Below are 18,650 nucleotides of genomic sequence, written 5' to 3'. Positions count from 1 at the left end.
CCTCTCCAGCCCCACCCACCTCACAGGGTGTCTGTTGTGTCTGTTGTGGGGGAGGAAGGTAAAGAAGATTGTGAGCCGCTCTGAGACTCTTCGGAGTGGAGGGTGGGATATAAATCCAATATCTTCTTCATCTTCTTCTTCTTATTATGTCTCCTGCAAAAGGATGAGTGAGGGCAAGGCAGGTAAAAGCTAACTGCCTTTCACAAAATTATCTTACTGTTTCAAACTCCCAGTCATTAAAACTTGAATTATTCCACTTATTTTAGTGGTTTTTTTAATCACCATCTTTAAAACAAATTAGAATTCTAGTATGTTGGGTTGTAAAAGTGTGTTTCAGTTACTATTTGGAGGGCAATTGTGTAGTTACAGTTTTAAAACCCTCTCTGTAAGTTGTACTGGAAAATTACAGTGAAATCCTATGTTGAGTTACTCCACTCCAAGTTCATTCCACATATTCAGTTGCTGGTACCATATTTTAGGATCAAATCAATGTTTACTTTTTTGAATTTTGTAAGTTGATTGGTTATGTTACTCCAATAATGTTGAAACCAGCTTTTCAGCACATTTCATTAAGTGTAATAGAGTGTTCAAAACATAGAGATTTTTATTCTTTGCTTCAATGTAGTCCATAGTCCTGATTTTGGTTTTTGCATTCAAAATGATCTGAAAACATCACAGCTGTACACGGGACTAATAAGGCATAAAATGTCTATTTGGAATATAAAAACTGCTGACATAAACTGCATTTGTTTAAATGTTAACAAAGCTTTCAGATGCAACAGTTTGTTATAATTTACTATTCCCACAACTGACAAAGTATTAAAGAAATTTTGCATTTTCTCTGAAAAAATATTATGAAACTAATGAATCTGCAGATCTAAAAAAACCTAATGTTAAGATTTTTTTCTCCTGTGTCTTTGGCGCTATCTCTACGAATGATAATAATTCTGAAAATCACTATGAAGCATAAGCTTTTTCTGTGTATAATTACTTCTTTAGTTTATTCATCAGCCTCAGAAAATAAATTGTATTACGAAGCATGGCCTGTGTGTTAAATTATACATGTTCTCTAAATTGTGTAATTTCATAATGTCTGAGCTGAACTTCTGCCTCATGACTGCCAGTGCTGTATGCTGAATGAATCTGGGATAGAAAAAGAAACATTCTGTTTTCTCCCACAAAAGCCCTGGCATTATTTTATTGGGTGCACAGACCTTGCTCATGAAATACATGAAACCTGTGTATTGAGTAAATATTTTCTATATGGAATGCAGGAGAAAAAGGGGGAAGGGTTGGATATGAAGCAAATAATGGTTTGACAGTCATAACTAAGATCACACAATTGTACTTTGTGTTAATTTAAAAAAAATAGCTGCCCTTCTATGGCAACATGGTCAGTATTACTAAACTAGCTTAGAATCTCCACTTCATATACACACTGAAAAGAAAGGGGAAATTATATCTTTTATCACTTTATCCACCATGCTTCAGGTTGCCAATCCACAGCGGGGACGGGGGGGACAGGGGATCCCCTGGTTTGGAAGCCCTTTCCCCCCACTTTGGGGTCATCAGAAAGTGGGGGCAAGGGGAGGGAAATGTCTGCTGGACAATCTATTATACCCTATGTAGACCAATTCCAATAGGGTATAATGGAGAGTTGATCATTTGAAATCTGGGGCTCTAGGGGGGTTGGTTTTTTTGAGATAGAGGCACTAAATTTTCAGTATAACATCCAGTGCCTCTCCTCAAAACACCAACTTCCAATGTTTCAAAAAGATTGGACCCCAGGTCCAATTCTATAAGCCCCCAAATAAGGTTTCCCTATCCTTCATTATTTCCAAATGAAGGGAAGGAATTTAAAAGTTGTATGGTCCCATTAAATGTGATTGCCAGAACTCCCTTTGGAGTTCAGTGGTGCTTGTCACACCCTGTCTCCACCCCCAAGGTCCCCAGGTATTTCTTGAGTCAGACCTGGCAACCTTATTGTTAGTATAACAGGGTACTTATGAGAGATCTGTGTTGAGCAATCTAGTGTGTATTCTAGTGCGAAGACTGAAGTATAGTAGCATAAAGAGAACTTGGGTCTCCACATTCCTAGTCCAGAATTTGAAACAATATGCTGCAACTGCTTACAAAAAATATATTACTTAATTTAATCATAAATTCTTACTGTCTATATAGATAGTATCTATATAGATAGTAAGCCTCATATAGGAGCCTCATATTTATTTATTAAAACATTTCTATCCTACCTTTCCTCATGGTTCAAAGCAACATACAGTAATAGAAACATCCCCAGCCAAAACAAAAAATAAAGTAGCAAACCTCCAATCTCTCCCCTCTCCCATTTGAAAAGATGCCTGCTATTCAAACCCTCACAAAAGCCCTGGCAAACAAGCAGGCCTTGCAATGCCTCCTGAAGATCTCCAAAGAGAGCCTCCCTTACCTCTTTATGGTATAATGCCATAAAGTCCACCATCCAAAGCAGCCATTTTCTCCTGGGAAATTGATCTCTATAGTCTGGATATCAGTTGTAATACTGGGAGATCTTCAGGCCCCACCTGGAGATTAAGAATCTTGTGTATGTAGATGTGTTATGTCTCCCTGAAGCTGTTGAAACAATCCCTCCAATTTTCCATTGCTAGTTAATATTGAAGCTTCCCACCAAACACAACCAAAACTTGCAGACTAGTTGTTTGCTGCTCAGGCATATGCCAAGGCTTTCAGGAATGTTCCGCCTCAAATCCCATTTTCATCCTCACAGAGCAATTTGTCTCAGATGATGGCTAAATACAGTGTGGTGTAGTGGTTAGAGTGTCCAGCCAGGTTTGAATCCCCACTGTCATGAAATTTTGTTGGGTTACCTTGGGCTAATCACATATTCTCAGCCTAACCTACGTTGTGGGGGTGTTTTGAAGATAAAGTGGGGGAATAATGTAAGCCGCTTTAGGTCCGCATCTTGAAGAAAGACAAGTTATAAATGAAATAAATCTAAACATACAACATTCAAGCAATCTGTTTAGAATTAAAAACAGATGTTCTTGTACCTAAACAAAATGCCTAGATGACAGAAAATTTAGGCCACATTTGGTAGGCATCTGTTAAAAGGAATGTCAGATATTAATCTGTACCTCAGTTATCAAGCTCATAAAAATGATCTTGCAACAAAGCTTTGTAATGCTGCAATATACCAGGGCTTCCTGCCCAGAATTCAGCATGCCAACACAATAGGAGAAGCTTGTAGGAAGTTAAGGAAATAAAACATCATTTCCTTTCCTGGGATTCTGAAATATTTGAAAAGCAACCGCAATACGAGGGTGGAAAGTTGAGCTCTGCAGGTAGAATCCTTCTGCCTATGGAAAAGTTCCAGTGAATCCAAGCCATTATTTTCTACCAGGTGCTCAGCAGGCTTAGAGGAAAAAAGTAGAGCTCCCTTTTGAATTCTCTGTTTAATTGTGATTCCCCACCCTCTCCTTTCATGATTACTTTTGCAACCAAAGCAAAAACAGTATATATATGTCCTGCGCAAAATCCCTAAATTGCTGCCACTATCACAGTTTATCTAAACTCGGGGTGTTCTTTGTGCTTAGTCCATGATATGCTCTTCATCATGGTGGAACACTTAATAAATAAATGTATTTCTAAATGTAACTACAGTTTCCACCCCAGTTTTTAAAAAATACATAGAGATTTTGCTTTCTGTTTTGCTCCCTTCTAAAGCTTGAAAATACTACAATCCAAGTTTAAAATAACATATTTATCTCTTATATTATGCTTCTCAAACTCCTTGATAACAAAAGATCTACTGAATTCAGCAGTGGAATCAAATATTACAGAGAAAATATATTCCCTAGTTTCAGATGGGGGAATTTCCAAATAAGTTTTCCAGGAAGATTTGCAACAGTTCACTCTATTCTGCAAACAGATAGCTTCACCCCATATGCATTTAAACTTGGAAACACAGAGCTGGAAGGAACCCTAGTCCACAGTTCAGTAAATTTACATCTAATTCTTCCCAGTGACCACAGTTCAATGCCAAGGGAAAGGGGGGAAAAAAGCTCATGAATTCCTGGGCCAATTTGGCCTGGAGGAAAATTACTTCCTGACTCCAAAGTGGCAATCAGCATTACCCTGGACATGTAAGAAAGGACCACAAAAGCCAAACACTGGTTCATCCCTTTCTGCCCTCCTTACGATCTGCCTAAATTTAGTGAGTCATAGAATCAGCTGTCATGTGACCATCTAGCCTTTGCTTAAAAACACCCAAAGAAAGAGGGCTCACCACCTCCCAAGGAAGCCTGTTCCATTGAGGAACTGCTCTATCAGGGAGTTGTTTCAAATATTTAGCTGAAAACTCTTTTGATTTTATTTCAGTTCCACTCCATCCTCTATATGGCAGCCTTTCCAATACTTGAAGACAGTTAGAGCAATTCTCAATCATCTCTGCTCCAGGCTAAACATACCCAGCCTTTTCTCATAGGACTTGGTCTCCGGTCCCCTAACCATATTCGTTGCCTTTCTCTGGACATGTTCCAACTTGTCTATATCCTTCTTAAATTGTGGTGCCCAAAACTGAACACAGTACTCCAAGTAAAGTGCAGTGATACTATCACTTCACATGATCTGGACGTTATTAGGGTTGCCAGATTTCCCTCCCCCCAGTGTGGGCAGATGTCCCTCCAGTTTTGGCCTCACCTCTCTACCACTTGCCCACTGTCCACTGGGGGAAAATTACACCACCTCCCAAAAAAACCAGGCAAGAGGCCAGAAATAAATGTGACGTGAGGGGTGCTCCGGTTTTTGGACAAAACTCTGTGGTTAGAAGCAAAGTCACTGATGAGGAGTGCTCTGGTTTTTGGACAAAACTCTATGGTTAGAAGCAAATTCTTCAAAGTGGTGTAGGCACATCATGCTTATTTCCAGCTTCCCTCCCTGCTTCTGGTAGGTTCACCTCTATCTCCCACCTGCAGGTCCAATGCACCTGGCAACTCTAGACATTATACTTCTTTTATGCAGGCAAAAATCACATTTGAGGAGGAACTCGTATGTCCTTCCATTCTGTGTACTATGCCCTTGAATTAAGTGTATTTTGCCAGCTTTGAGGAGAAAAAAATGGCATTTCCCATTTTCACTTAAAACAGATGCTTTGGACTACACATGCATTCCAAATTTTTGCATTCTGTCTGATAAGAGAAAAAAGCTTCTACTCTGGTTGTCCCAAATATTTTATTTATATCTGATATTTATGATATATACTGTGTGATTTGCACAGTGATAAAAGCATACTGTTAACAAAATTGCCTTGACTTGATTTTCTGTTGTCTGTAAATCTATAAAGTAGCCAAGTCAATAATTTACGGTCCAGCATGTGAAAATTAAATGGAGGCAGCAGTGTATTATCATACATTGGTTTTATTATATTTTGATAATCTGTATAGTTTAATATTCAATCAGAAGCAGTAAATTAACAATTTAATATGTAGTGGCATGTTTATATACCTAAACAAATATATAACAAATTATTTTATTGCAATGGAAAGCATTTTTGGTTTGTATCCTGAAGTATTGTTTATATGCTTGCTGGACTTGCTACTTAAATTATTGTTCTAATATTGATCCCAAACATAATGTTTTTGTATTTTATATATTTTTTATTTTATTAATTTTAACTACAAAAAGAAAAAGAATAAACATCAGGAGGGAGGGGGAAATACAGAGTGGGAGATCAGAAACAGAGAAAGCTGCAAATATATCAGTTACATTTTTACCTCAAAACAAAATACGTAATCCTTTCTACCTGCAAGTAATGAGTTTTCCCCTTATATTCTACTGTCTTCATTTTCCATTTTATACTTTTTACTAAACTATTACTTAAAATACAAGTCTGAGCTATTCTTCTTCAGCAAACATAGATATATATATTAAAAAATCACCAAGGTCTCAACACAGAACTAACTGGATAAGCTTAACCATATTAAAAATACAAACTGATATTATTTTAACAATGTCATCATTTAGATAGACATCAGAAACAAATATTTCTTTATCCTTCTAACTTACATATTTCAAACGGATAGAGAAAAAGATCAAATTTAAAATAACGTAAAAAGTGGAGAGGTAAGAAAGAAAAATGGTATACAAGGAGCATATTAGTTTATCTCAATATAAGCAATTTCTCCAAATAAACATATTAAGAGCAGATCTATCAGATTACAAAATAATTGTGTGTCTTGAAAATTAATCCAAGTTTACTGTTTATTTATCTAAATTTCTTTTCAGAACTTTCCAATCCTTTCTCTCTTATGTCCATATTAATCAGAGAGGAACAAACCCATTATGTCCCAAAGATCTCACTTTGCCTTATAAAATTGTATATCTTGCTGAGAGTTCTATACTATCCAGTTACAGAGAAGGAAAACAATTTAAAACCCCTTCTTCCTGAAAGTTTTCCACGTTTTGATTTTTTGATGAAATGTGCATCCTCTCTCCTTAATGCAAGCACCCCTCTGAGTAACGGTAGTAAAAATCGCACGCCATTAGATCCTCTCAAAAAAACTTCAAACAACCTTAACTTCCAGTTCTTCTTAGTAACTGCGCCATAAGGTTCAATTTAAGTTTTCTTCTTTTCGTTTTCCAACAGATCTTTTTCCATTTCCAACTCCACAGACATCATCAAGATCTCTTTGTCACTCTGCCCATGTATTCAAGTTTTCGCTAGGTTTCAACATAAAAGCTCCCATTTGCTTTTTTATCAACTCTGTTTATAAATCAAGGTCCTGCTTTAGAGAAAATATGATATCCATTGTATCTTTTTTATGAAACATTTCGCTTTGTGATGCCATTTTACGCCACAGAATAACTCAGTTAATAATCAAAGTTGAAAAGTAACTCAGAGATCCAGTTAGTCTATCCTTCCAAATCTCCACCAGCTGTATATCGTGATTGTTGCCATTTCAGTTGCACTCAGACGACAAATACCAATCTCTTTGGAATATATTCCATTCATTCAGACCAAATTATAACCAAATAATAGTCTCTTTATCTCTTATTCAATCATAATCCAGGTCGGTTTAAGTATCTATATTCAGTCAAATTCAGATTGTTCCTGGCATTCAAAGTTGTTCTTTTTATCTTTTGGAAGTCGAATTCATGGGAAAGTGGGGGGGGGGGGGAATTCACCTCTCTCCCTTCTTTTTGAACTGACTCGTTTGTTGTTATATAGCCGATGGTATGAAAAGCAAACTTACTTGCAAATTAGAATTGCCGTGTTTGAGGTAGGAAAGCAATGTATCAAAGGCTTGTTAGCAGAAAAGAAAGCAAGCGGTCGGGTGTTCACCTCTTTCTACCGTAATGGCAATCATGGCCATGGAGCACTGGAGCATACAAGGACAGGAACAGCCACCATTGTCTCCCTGCAAAAGTCCCATGCCGAAAGAAAACCCCTCCAGATTCTCTCCTATAGGTGCCATGTCTGTGGCACCTCTCCAACAACCTGATTCAGGGGGGCCGCAAGAGACAACCTCCGCAGACCCCTGCTGAACTCAAGGTGATGGAACCCGGAAGTCCTAAACATAATGTTTGTGGTGCCATGGTGCATGCTGATGTGTTCTTGTTTTGCTCTCTTCTTTCTTCCCCAGAATACATTATCTCATTAGGAGTCCCCAGAAGTCATCACCTTTGTCTGGAGGGATCGTCCTTTTGAAAAGTGTCATAGTCATCATAGCAGAATGCTTAGCTTTGCAATGCCAAACATTTTTGTGATAGCCATTTTGCAACTGATCCCACCTCCCATGGCAGCCCTCTATGCTTTCACAGAAGTGGGTTGGAGCTGAGGACCCTTAATAGTTGGGGGTCGCCTATTGAGAATTCTTCATTTCATATATTTTTATTTCCTTTTTATTGATGCTCCCCATTTTTTTTTTTACCTGACAGGGGACCAGGAGGGAGAGGAGCCTCAGCCAATAGAAGGAAGAGAGGCTTGGCTCAGTAGCACTGTTGTGCAATAGAGCAAGCCTGGCAAAGCAAGCTGTGATGTAGAAGGAAGCATGAGAGAAGGAAGCAGACAACAGCCAGTTGCTGGGGGGGGGAGCTGATAGAAGCTCTCCAGTGGCCTGAATCAGCCCTTGGGCCACATGTTGGACACCCCTGCCCTAGGCTATTAGTTGAGTAAGCAAGGGTCAATTTAATCCCATCAAAGGTGGGAAACAGCCTGCCCTCCAAGACCTCAGGCTTCTCAAGTAACAATCTCAGTCATGTTAGGGTTCATTTTCATCTAATTTACTTCTAGCATTTTAACTGCAGCAGCCTACTGTTTCCACTTAGTTGAGATGAATATTAGAATAAAAGAATGGCTATTCCAATCTCATAGTTATATGAAGATAAAAGTTAATTTTGAGCTAATGTTAAACACATCCTCAGGTGCACACTTTATGAAGCTGTGATATTTTAACAAATCCCTTTCCCCATTTTCTGCTTATGGTTTATTTCAGTCAATCTCTCGGGATTGAGTCAGATGTCACAAGCAAACTCAAGGATTTCTGAGCCCCAAACCACCACAGCAAGCTATAAATAAACCATAGTTTATGATTAAACGGATTCTCAGAAGTCATTGGGTTTGCACATTCCTCCTCTATTTTCTCCTCCAGTTGTTTGCTGCACCAAGACTGAAAACCTCCGCGTGTAGAACAATCTGCAGTTTGTTTCGTAGGTAGAAAGCAAACCACAGTTCACCTGATTCAGAGATCAAGGCAAACTGTAGCTAGTTTTCTTCATTATCAGAACAGCACACAAGGGTTAAGAGGTTTTCATTTGGTGCAGCAGCCAAATATACAGTTTCTCACCTGCATTTTGCAATAGTGCACAATTCAAGACAGCCTGTTCCATGAGATTTTTCATATGCTTAATGTGATCTTTTGGGAGTATATAATTTGGATTTGTACTGTACATAGTGATTTTAGCATTACTTTTGAGACCCTCAGGAGAACACTTAAAGGACATGTAATCTCTGAAAATGTTCCATTATATGACTCATCCTGTCCCAGAAAATTTCTGATTCTTCCATGTTATTTTTCACTGCTACCAAACCAAACAGATGTGTATTGTAGAGTAGTTCCTGGATTAACAAAGTGAACCTTCCTAAGAATACATTTAAATCTTCTAAAGTACTGTGAAGAATTTCACTAAGTTGATGAAGTATTGATTTAGGGTTTCTTCCACCCATTTATACCTGTTCTTTTTGATCCTTTTGTGAAAGCATACCATATTAATATTTTGTTGCTTTAGTTCAGAAAAGATGAAGCAATCTCCCATGTACAGAACTGGTGCAGGTACAGAACTTTTTATGTGGATAGGCTGTGCATGAGTAGTGTTGAACTGGAACCTGCATACGCTCAGTCCTCTCCACATTTGCCAAATATAACATTATTCTGACTTCATTCACTCCAGGATTATAATGTATTTACAGGAGCTTGTATAGGAGACCTTGAAACCTTAAAGGCAAATATAATTATACTAGCAAAGAATAAAATACGTTGAAGGTCATGTGGCTGATTAGCAGCTTTATATAATCATAATAATACACAGTTGTTTTCAAGTACTTTACATGATTTGATTCTGTCTCTCTGGATGACTTTTGTGCTAGCCAGCTTCACAGTTGTTGATATGAAGAAAGAGTGGAGAAAGAGAGAATGATGTTGTAAGATGCTTTGGGTCCCCACTGTGGAAAAAAGTAGATCTAAATAAAAAGTAACCTCTATGTTGACTTACAAAGAAAGAAAATTGTTATAAAATATGTGTATAGCTATAAGTAGATCAGTCTTGAGGCAATGTATTTTCATGTGAATCACCAACCTCATATTTCAATATACCTTTTCCTATGGTCTGATGATGATTGACTGCATAGCATTCTCAGGAGCACATATTCATTATGAAATGCATTCAAAAGCTCTTTTAACACTTGCATCCAGATGGGAAATCTGTGTATCCCACTCCTGTAAAAAATTGTAATTATGTTTTGTATGCTGGGAGTAAGGGGTGGGGAGTTGTGTGCTGTTTTAAACATGTATTCATTCCCCAACCTCCATACCATGCACATGGATCTCTATAAATCTAAGAGGCTTATTGGTTCAGCATAGTCATGTGGAAGGGGTATGCTGTACCAACATCCCCAGCAAGTTGCGGCTTTGGTGCAGAACTTTTCTACTGTGAATGATCATGGTGACCCCATAAGTTACACAACTGAATGAAACCATGGCTTGCTTTACTGTGGAGGATGACTAGGCAGTTCCCAGTGAATGGAGAATGTGCTGTAGAATTTAGTCTGATAAGAAGGACTCTGGGCAAACTTAGCTCATGGCAATAGTGTTGACTCTCTACTAATATGTTCACATTTTAAAGTATATAATAGGATTTTATATAGCTGGCACACTATATATAACTACATATTTGTATATAATAGTATTTTCATATCCAATCCCAAACTCTCCCTAAATGGGTCAGTCAGCTATGCATGGCTTGTATGTCAGTGGCTGCCTAGTCTATCTGTTGAGTAGCTGGATCAGTCTTCCAAACCACTCTCTTACAGATCGCTTTTACTAGCTGAGCCAAATTTTCAAATTATTCGTTGTGCCATGGGGTATCACATCTCAATAAACAAATAAGGCAAAGCCTAAAAATTGATAATCCCTACAAATGTTTAAAGTAGCTTTTGCAAACAATTCTGAAATTTTTAATTTTCCCGTTAGTACCAGTGGACTGAATATTGCACTAAAATACAGTGTGCGTATTTATTTTTCACTGTTCAGTTCCTGCATACAAAGGATGAATAAGCAAACTGTTTCTGTCTACTGCTGAGCTGACCTTGGCATAGACAGTGTTAATGGCTTTTGCAAAGTGCTTGAGGGCCCAGAAACAACAGCAGTTTAATTAGTATCTTTGTGAAAATGGGGTGTTAGGTTTGGTTGGCACAAGAAAGTGGGGGGAAAGCCTCAATAAATCGGATTCATGCTTGTTTTGTTTTTAAAAAATCATTATTTCTGTTATTTTTAATCTTCAGTTTTATTTATTTTGCATTTTATCTCTTCCCTTGTTTTCCTGCTCCTTCTTTGTTTTTATACATCGCAGTGCCAGAGAATGGGGATGAAGGTAGGGCAGTTTACTGCAACTTTATTTCTGCTGTAATCATTGCAGACTGTAGTGGATGCACTGAATATATGCCCTTGGCAGGGCTTTTTTTTGTAGCAGGAACTCCTTTGCATACCAGGCCACACACCCCTGATGTAGTCAGTCCTCATGGAACTTCCAATAGGCCCTGTACTAAGAGCCCTGCAAGCTCTTGAAGGATTGGCTACATCAGGGGTATGTGGTTTAATATGCAAAGGAGTTCCTGCTACAAAAAAAGCCCTGGTCCTTGGTCTGGAGTTGTCTCCAGAGGCCCTGTTAGCAGTCAAAGCCTCACAATGCACCCTGAATTCTTGAAAGCGTTGTTGGTTACAAGTCTTTTGTCAACCCAACATGGACCCACAGTCAACTGACTAGCTGTAAACTAGCATGAATACAAATAAAGCCAAGGACTTTTTATATTGACAAAGGATTAACTTTATTGGCTTTCAAACTAAAATATCATAGGCCATCTCTTTTTTTACAACCACTTAAATACACTGACTGCAGTAATAATTGTGCTTCTTGAAATAATATGGATATTACATTTACTCATCAGGGTCATCATTAGTTTAAACATCTAATGGCACTGGCATGACTGTGCAAACATCCCCAGTGTCATTTGAGCAGTTATTTTTGGGAATGCCAATGAAGCAGCTTACTGATATGTCACAGAATCACATTGTCACAGAGGATGCAGGGGCACCCACAATCCAAGACCATTTGTGACATTATGGGTGCAACTGGTTGGGTGATGGCAAAAATTGTACTGTGTTGGTAGGTATGAGCTTAGGAAGATGCAAGCACTTGATATCTGTGCTTTGTCTCGTAACATTAAGCAATGCTGTGCTGCCATTGCTGGTAGATGGTTTTCAAACAGGTACCTTTTCTGAAATCAAGAATTACATATATCGTGAAAGTTAGGGTCATATTTAGTTTTCCACTTCTGGTACTGATGCTGAAATAAGTAGGACTGCAGATATCATGAAAGTTAGGCTCATATTTAGTGTTCTACCTAAGATACATATATACTGTTGCACAAATATTTTGCATGAAGATAGAACTAAAAGATTCTTATTGTCTTGGGAAGAGGAATACAAAATAAATTCCCTATAATTCTGCCAAGTTAGAATTTCAAATATTCTGTAATAGTCCCTTTTGATTGAACAGTATTGGTTGCTAACGCAGGTAAAAGATGTCAAAACACTAGAAAGGCTAGAAAGTCATTAAAATGAAAGCTACAGTAGTACATTTCAGCACCTTCTGTTTTCCCAAAATAGAGGTGTTGCCTATGCTCTGGAAAGCTGCTTTGGACAGCTATCCCACCACCATATTGTCCTATTTAGTTATAAAAAAACACCAGTTGCAAACATATAAATGTACTTTGGATAGCAGAACACAATATCCTATGGGTGAAGTAATTTTAAGTTATTGTTAATAAATGCACCTTTAACATTGATAGGGTTGCTAACAAGCTTGAGGAAAAAAATGTCCATCCCCTTTAACAAAGGCTTAATGCGATGTCACTAACAGGTGTTGTTGTTTATCTTCATGCTTCAACTGCCTGTTGCCCTGTACTGAGCCTCTGTTAAACAGAACCCCCCCCCCCACACACAATGCACACAAACACTGGCTGTTGTCAACCGTAAACCCCTGTAAGAACATTAATCTGGTCTACACACCTTCTGGGGTTAGGTCTTATGGTAGTGAAGTGGTAAGACAGACTAAAAACCAGCTGCTGAAATTCAGGGATCCTTTGTTACCAGCACAGAGGGCTGCCTTGAAGAACAGGAATCTTACAGACCTGATGCTCCTCACTCTTCCATTAGTGGAGCAAGCTTTGGAGACTCCTGAGGAGTAATGCATTCTGCTTGAGAGTCTGGATACACAGTAGAGAATCTTCAGGGGGCTTGAGGAGCTGCTGGGAGAAGGCAAAGGCAGTCAACATCTCAAAAGCATGAGCTTCTTCTATCCAGCAACCATAGGACACAGCCCCTCATTTGCTTCTAACATGTATGTCTGTGTTTGACATTAGCAAAAGTTATTGTTAACATTTCCATATTTGATCATTTTCAGAGTTTTAAAAACTTCAGAACTGACAGCAGATGAGAAGAGGTTGCTAAAAATTGACATTTTATTCTTTGTTCCTAACTATATAGCCAGTAACAGTAACTACCATTTAGAAATAATTTCTCCTGACCATCTTCAAATTTTTGTTCTGCTCACAGAAAAAAAGGCATTGTGTAAAATGTATTCTGTGATCATTTTATTTATCCCAGTTGCACTTAAATTTCCTGCTAGAATCTTTAGGACTAATTCTGTTTTATTTTGATTTGCCTGTCCTTAAATAACATAACACACACTTCAGTTTTTTGTCTATAAGATGGAGGAACTCAGAAATCTTAAGCACTCACCAAATATATAGGGGTTGCAATTTGACTCTTGATTTAGTGAACAAGCCATCAGGGCCTTATTATATTTCACCATTAATGAAAATTTCCACGTTTTGATCAAATGATCTGGCTCTGAATCATGCCCCTATCTTACCACTCCACTGAGCAAAGTTTGTTTATTTATTAAAATATTTATACCGCATCCTTCTTTTTGGTTTGAGTTTGAAACCTTTCCTCCAGTCTAAGGAGTTTAACTTCAAATTAAATGTCTCTTGCATTGGAGGAAGAGCTCCTTAGGTAGGAGGAAGGCTACTTAAAGAATTGTTGGACCCACCCCAATATGGTTAGTTTACTTCAGCCAAGGTAAAGGAGGCAAAGTGATTGCTCTCTTAAAGCAATCTGGCTTGCTAGTATAGGTTAATGTAGCAGTGCTACTCAGTAGCTAGTACAAACCACTGCTTTTAGTGGTGAACTGCCAGTAAAACTGTACCATAGGCCAAATTGTGTGAATATTTTTAGCAGCACTCAAAACCTAAAAGGGTGTAGAACTGTAAGAAATATCACATAACATAATTTGCTTTGAAAATTTGTATCTTTGGTTATTGTGTTAGAATTTCCCCCCTCTCTTTTGGATATTTCTGCAACAATCATAAATCTACTCAAAGCTTTCAGTAGAACCATATGGATGGTTGATGTTAAAACAATTAAATTCAAAATGATTTTTCGAAAATCCTTTTGTAGCTTTGTTATTTATCACAAATAAAATAAGATTACATTTTTATGCTGAAGTACATACATCACCATTTAAATATGACTGAAATGCTCATATTGATTTCATTTTAAACACAGAAATGCAAATTAATGAACTGATTTATTTTCTTTTGAATTTGACAGGTGCTGTGGATGTAGAAGAGAGAAATCGCCAAATGAAAATGAGCAAGTACAAACAGGTAGCAGGATCAGATTCAAGGCTGGAGCAAGATTATCATTCTAAGGCAAGGGCATTTTTTTAAAGCTGCAAAATGTATAATTATCTGACTAGATCAGGCATATATAATCATTTAATGGGAAAGAAGCAATTAACAATCTAATCCTATATATTTTAGTTGTAAATAAGTCCCACTAAATTTCACACAGTGGACACAGACTTGCGCAAGACAGCTTCCATTCACTCAGGAGGGCTTTCAGGCTGCCCTGCCTGGCAGTGCTCATATTGATACCCCTGAAAAATCATGGATCTTTTTATAGAGCAACATCTGATGAAGCATGAAGGGCTATTACTAGACACATCACTGGTCCTCTGTACACATGAAGAAATGCATTTCTGCTATCCAAGGGAACGGTTGCATTGAAACAAATAGTACTTACTGCGAAGTAAGTATATTGAGTGCAGCTGGGACATTCTGAAGCCCTTTCCAAAACTATACTTAAAATAACTATGTCAAACTCTCATGAGGTAGAACTGGACAATATTTACTTACTTTAAAAAGTGATACATGATCACTTTATGCTTACATGGTGCAATGTACAATTTTAGAAAAGGCACTTAGTAAATAGAAAAGAGGGAAATTATTTAGAAAATGACCAGTATTAAGATTCAGATACTATATTTTATACTTCTATTGTATGTCTAGTAATATAATGAAGCCTTTGATTAGTTGTAATTTTCACAGGGTGTTACTGGATAAGGTTTTAGTTGTGATAGGGATGAGCAATTGGTGGCTTGAATCCCACAGAGAATTTCCATGTATTGAAACGGGGCTACTTTTCTGATTCCCACTTCTCTCTGCAGACCTCCAACTGCTCCCTGCTGTTCCTGGGGGTTTCTTTTCTCCAGAAGCAACGTTGGGGGGGCGGGTATTTGGGGCTGCAGCAGGAAGGAAATCATGCTTTTACAGACAGAAATCTGTCTGCTGCAATATCTGGATCTAAGCCTTTTTTATGTTTGTATGCAAAGTGGAAATCATGTTTTCAGATATTGTAGATAATCACAGACTTGCTGTATAGATCAGTCTGATAAAGTATTTTTGTTAAATTTTGGTCATCTTTATCAGTGGTGCAATATTTGCAAGTCAAGAATGAATTATGGTGGGTTTTTATAGAATATAGGTTGGATCTGACCAGGGCTTTCTTCCTGTGGGAATGTGAGGGAACAGAATTCCAGAACCTCTTCATAGAAACAGAATTCTTAAAAAATTTTAAAAATTCATGAGTGTATTTCTCGTTCATTTCCCTCTTGAGAGTTTTGGCACCTCTTTTGCCAGGAAAAAAAGAAGCTCTGGAAATACTGCAAAACAAATATTTCCCCGCCTTCCCATTCCATTAGTGATCCCCTAAGTCCCTCTGAAATCACCATGGTAGTTGGTGATTTCTCCACCTTCCCATTCCATTAGTGATCCCCTAAGACCCTCTGAAATCATCATGGTAGTTGGTGGGAGCCTCATGGACAGCATGCATTGTCCCACAGAGTCTTAGGAGATGATGGAAGACAGCAAAGGTGTGGAAAGGTCTGCCACTATAAGCATTTCATGCTCATACTTCTTAAGATCTATCCCATAATAATCTGGTAGTAACATTCTAGTTATTGGATCATAAGCATCCAAATTAACACCTTCAGCTTACTGATTATGCCACATTTTATTTCAGGAGATATGTAGGTCACTGTACTCACTGAAATAGAATATTTACTGCTTTAATAGCACCATCCTATGTCAGTTTACGTAGCAGTACATCCCACTATTTTAATTGGTTTTTATCCCTGTTAAGTTTGGATAGGATTGCACTGTAAGGTGCTTGCTTCTATAGAATGATGTAGTTTAATGTTCTGTTATGCAGCATTACTTGGTAATATTTGTAATTAGATTATGAGCTATAAACCTTTAAATGATGCTAAGAACAGAAGGTTGATTTCCATCTTTGAGTGGACTGGTAGAATGATTGGAAAAGATGCCTGAAATTAGATTCACTCACTCTACAAATATAAATCTGTTTGTAATAAGGATAGTTACTTGGATGGCAATTTCATGGTGGGTGGGTTTTTTGTTTGTGTGTGTAGCACTGAAACCATAAAAATGTTGGTCCAAGGTAACATCATGAGGAACCATTCTTGAAATATTTGGGAGAGCATGGCGGGATGGGGGACTGATGACCAAAGTATGGAACTGAAAAGCCCTCTTGCATGAAAGTCATTTGCTGGAGAATCACATCTTTTTGGTCACAAGACTTCTGCAGGAAGTTCTGTTTGGGTCTCTCTTGTTACATATATTTTAACATTTTCTTAGATAAATAAAAGCAGCCTTGCAGAGAGAGCCAGAATCTGGAGATAAGGAAGCATAAGAAGGATTTCACATGTTGGCTCTGCTTCCCATCCCAAATCATAAGTCAAGTTTTTTGCTTAGAGCCTACACAGATACAAGCTAGGCAGTTACACAGGTTAGACAGATGCACAAGAGAGCCTGTATGATATAGAGCAGTGGACTTAGGATCCTTGGCAACCTGGGTTTAAATCGTGACTCCTGCCATGGAAGCTCACTGGGTGACCTTGGCTCATCTTTCAGCTTGGCCTACCTTACAGAGCTGTTGCGGGAGAATGGAGAAGGGGGACATGATGTTCTGAAAAGCCATATTGAGTTCATACTGAGGAACAATGTGGGATATAAATAAATAAGTTCAATGCAGGTTTCTGTGCAGAAATACCAGTTAATGCATGGAGGCTGGGGAAGTGATGAGCAGGTGTAGTCACATTTCTCCCTTTCCCTGTTGACTGTCCTCACATTTAATAATCAACACAGGGCTAGTATAATTAAGAAAAAGGAAAGAAATACCTTGCCTCCTGGAATTTATCTCAAAATTCTATTCTGCCTTTAATCCATGACTTCTTTCTGTCACAACACCTTTAATTCTAATATTGTGGGAAGCTCTGTGTATCTACTGGAAACTTTTATAAAAAGGCATTTATATTCTAAACTGTCTAGACCTGACGGTTGTCCAGATATATTTCTTACTAAGTTTAGAAGTATATTTACTCTGGACACCTATTAATAGCTTTCCTTTTATGTAGGCAAGGGTGAAGCATCAAGAAAACTGAGCAGGTTCTGCATTTTTTTGTTTTATTCAAATGCTGAAAAAATGCGATCCAATTTTAGCATAATTAATATGATAGAAACAAATAGAAATACAAAATAGGCTGAACAGTAGTTTGCCTAGCGCTCATTGTACAGTAGTGCTGATTAATCATATGAATATTGGTTGATTTGATTCAATGATATATATTGCATATGCATAAAATATAAATGGCAAGGCTATAATTCTTATGTGCATATTTCCTTGGGAGTAAGCCCTGTGAATTTAGCAAGCTTCTATGGCCACCACTTTCACCAGAGGCCCATTATAACCAAACCAAAGTCCAAAGATCTCTTGCCTGCAACAGCTAAACAAGAGTAACCTGTTGCAGCTACAGATGCCCCATATTTGTTGCTTCCCCCTGTCCACCAGACACTCTACAGGGAGTTCTCTTGATCAGGCTTCCTGGATTGTCTCCAGTGATATTGGAACAGTGATAAGGTAGACAGGCACCTGCAGTATCACCATGACAGTCTTAGAATGGGGAGAGAGTGGGAAGAAGAGTTCAGCATCCTCATTTTAGCAGGTGAAGAAGGCAAACTTTGGTGCAGATATTCCTAGAAGGATACCAGAAAGAGAAAGGTGTTTACACCCGTTCTGATTTCTACAGCAATTTCCTCTTAAATATCACATACTGGCTAAGTTCACCAGTGGCACAGGTGTGTACAACTGCTTGGCCAAATCTAAGCCTTCATGCTAAATATCCAAGTGACTACTTCAACCAAAACGGCACCCAATTAATTGGAGTCACTTTTCATCTTAGTTTACAGTTATTTAATCCATTAACCAACTAAACATTGTGAACCTATCCTTAATACAATTACATGGTAAATTAGTCCCTCTGATACCAGTAGCATTTATTTCATGTAAATACACTAAGGAGAGTCATGCCTCAAGTTACTGCCTGCCATTCAAGAGGCTATTTATTCTAACATTTATATCCTGTTTTGGAAGTCCAAAGACTAACTTCACACAAGT

The 18,650-nt window shown here is 38.0% G+C and overlaps 1 protein-coding gene across 50 annotated transcripts in view; it reads left to right on the top strand.

Annotated features, from left to right (window-relative positions):
- Positions 1–18,650, top strand: part of RIMS2 (regulating synaptic membrane exocytosis 2) — a 679,145-nt gene that overhangs the window by 543,275 nt on the left and 117,220 nt on the right. For 40 of the 50 annotated variants that reach the window (XM_060243358.1, XM_060243355.1, XM_060243365.1 and 37 more), the window contains 2 exons: positions 11,122–11,142; positions 14,445–14,545. In XM_060243358.1, the coding sequence (XP_060099341.1) occupies positions 11,122–11,142; positions 14,445–14,545 (122 nt within the window). The remainder of the gene's footprint in view (positions 1–11,121; positions 11,143–14,444; positions 14,546–18,650) is intronic. The other 10 variants (XM_060243362.1, XM_060243360.1, XM_060243375.1 and 7 more) reach the window with 1 other exon arrangement.

Source organism: Heteronotia binoei, chromosome 7, assembly GCF_032191835.1.
Source record: "Heteronotia binoei isolate CCM8104 ecotype False Entrance Well chromosome 7, APGP_CSIRO_Hbin_v1, whole genome shotgun sequence".
Classification (NCBI taxonomy): domain Eukaryota; kingdom Metazoa; phylum Chordata; class Lepidosauria; order Squamata; family Gekkonidae; genus Heteronotia; species Heteronotia binoei.
The sequence above is the reverse complement of the archived record's forward strand: the minus strand, read 5'-3'. Positions and strand labels throughout refer to the sequence as shown.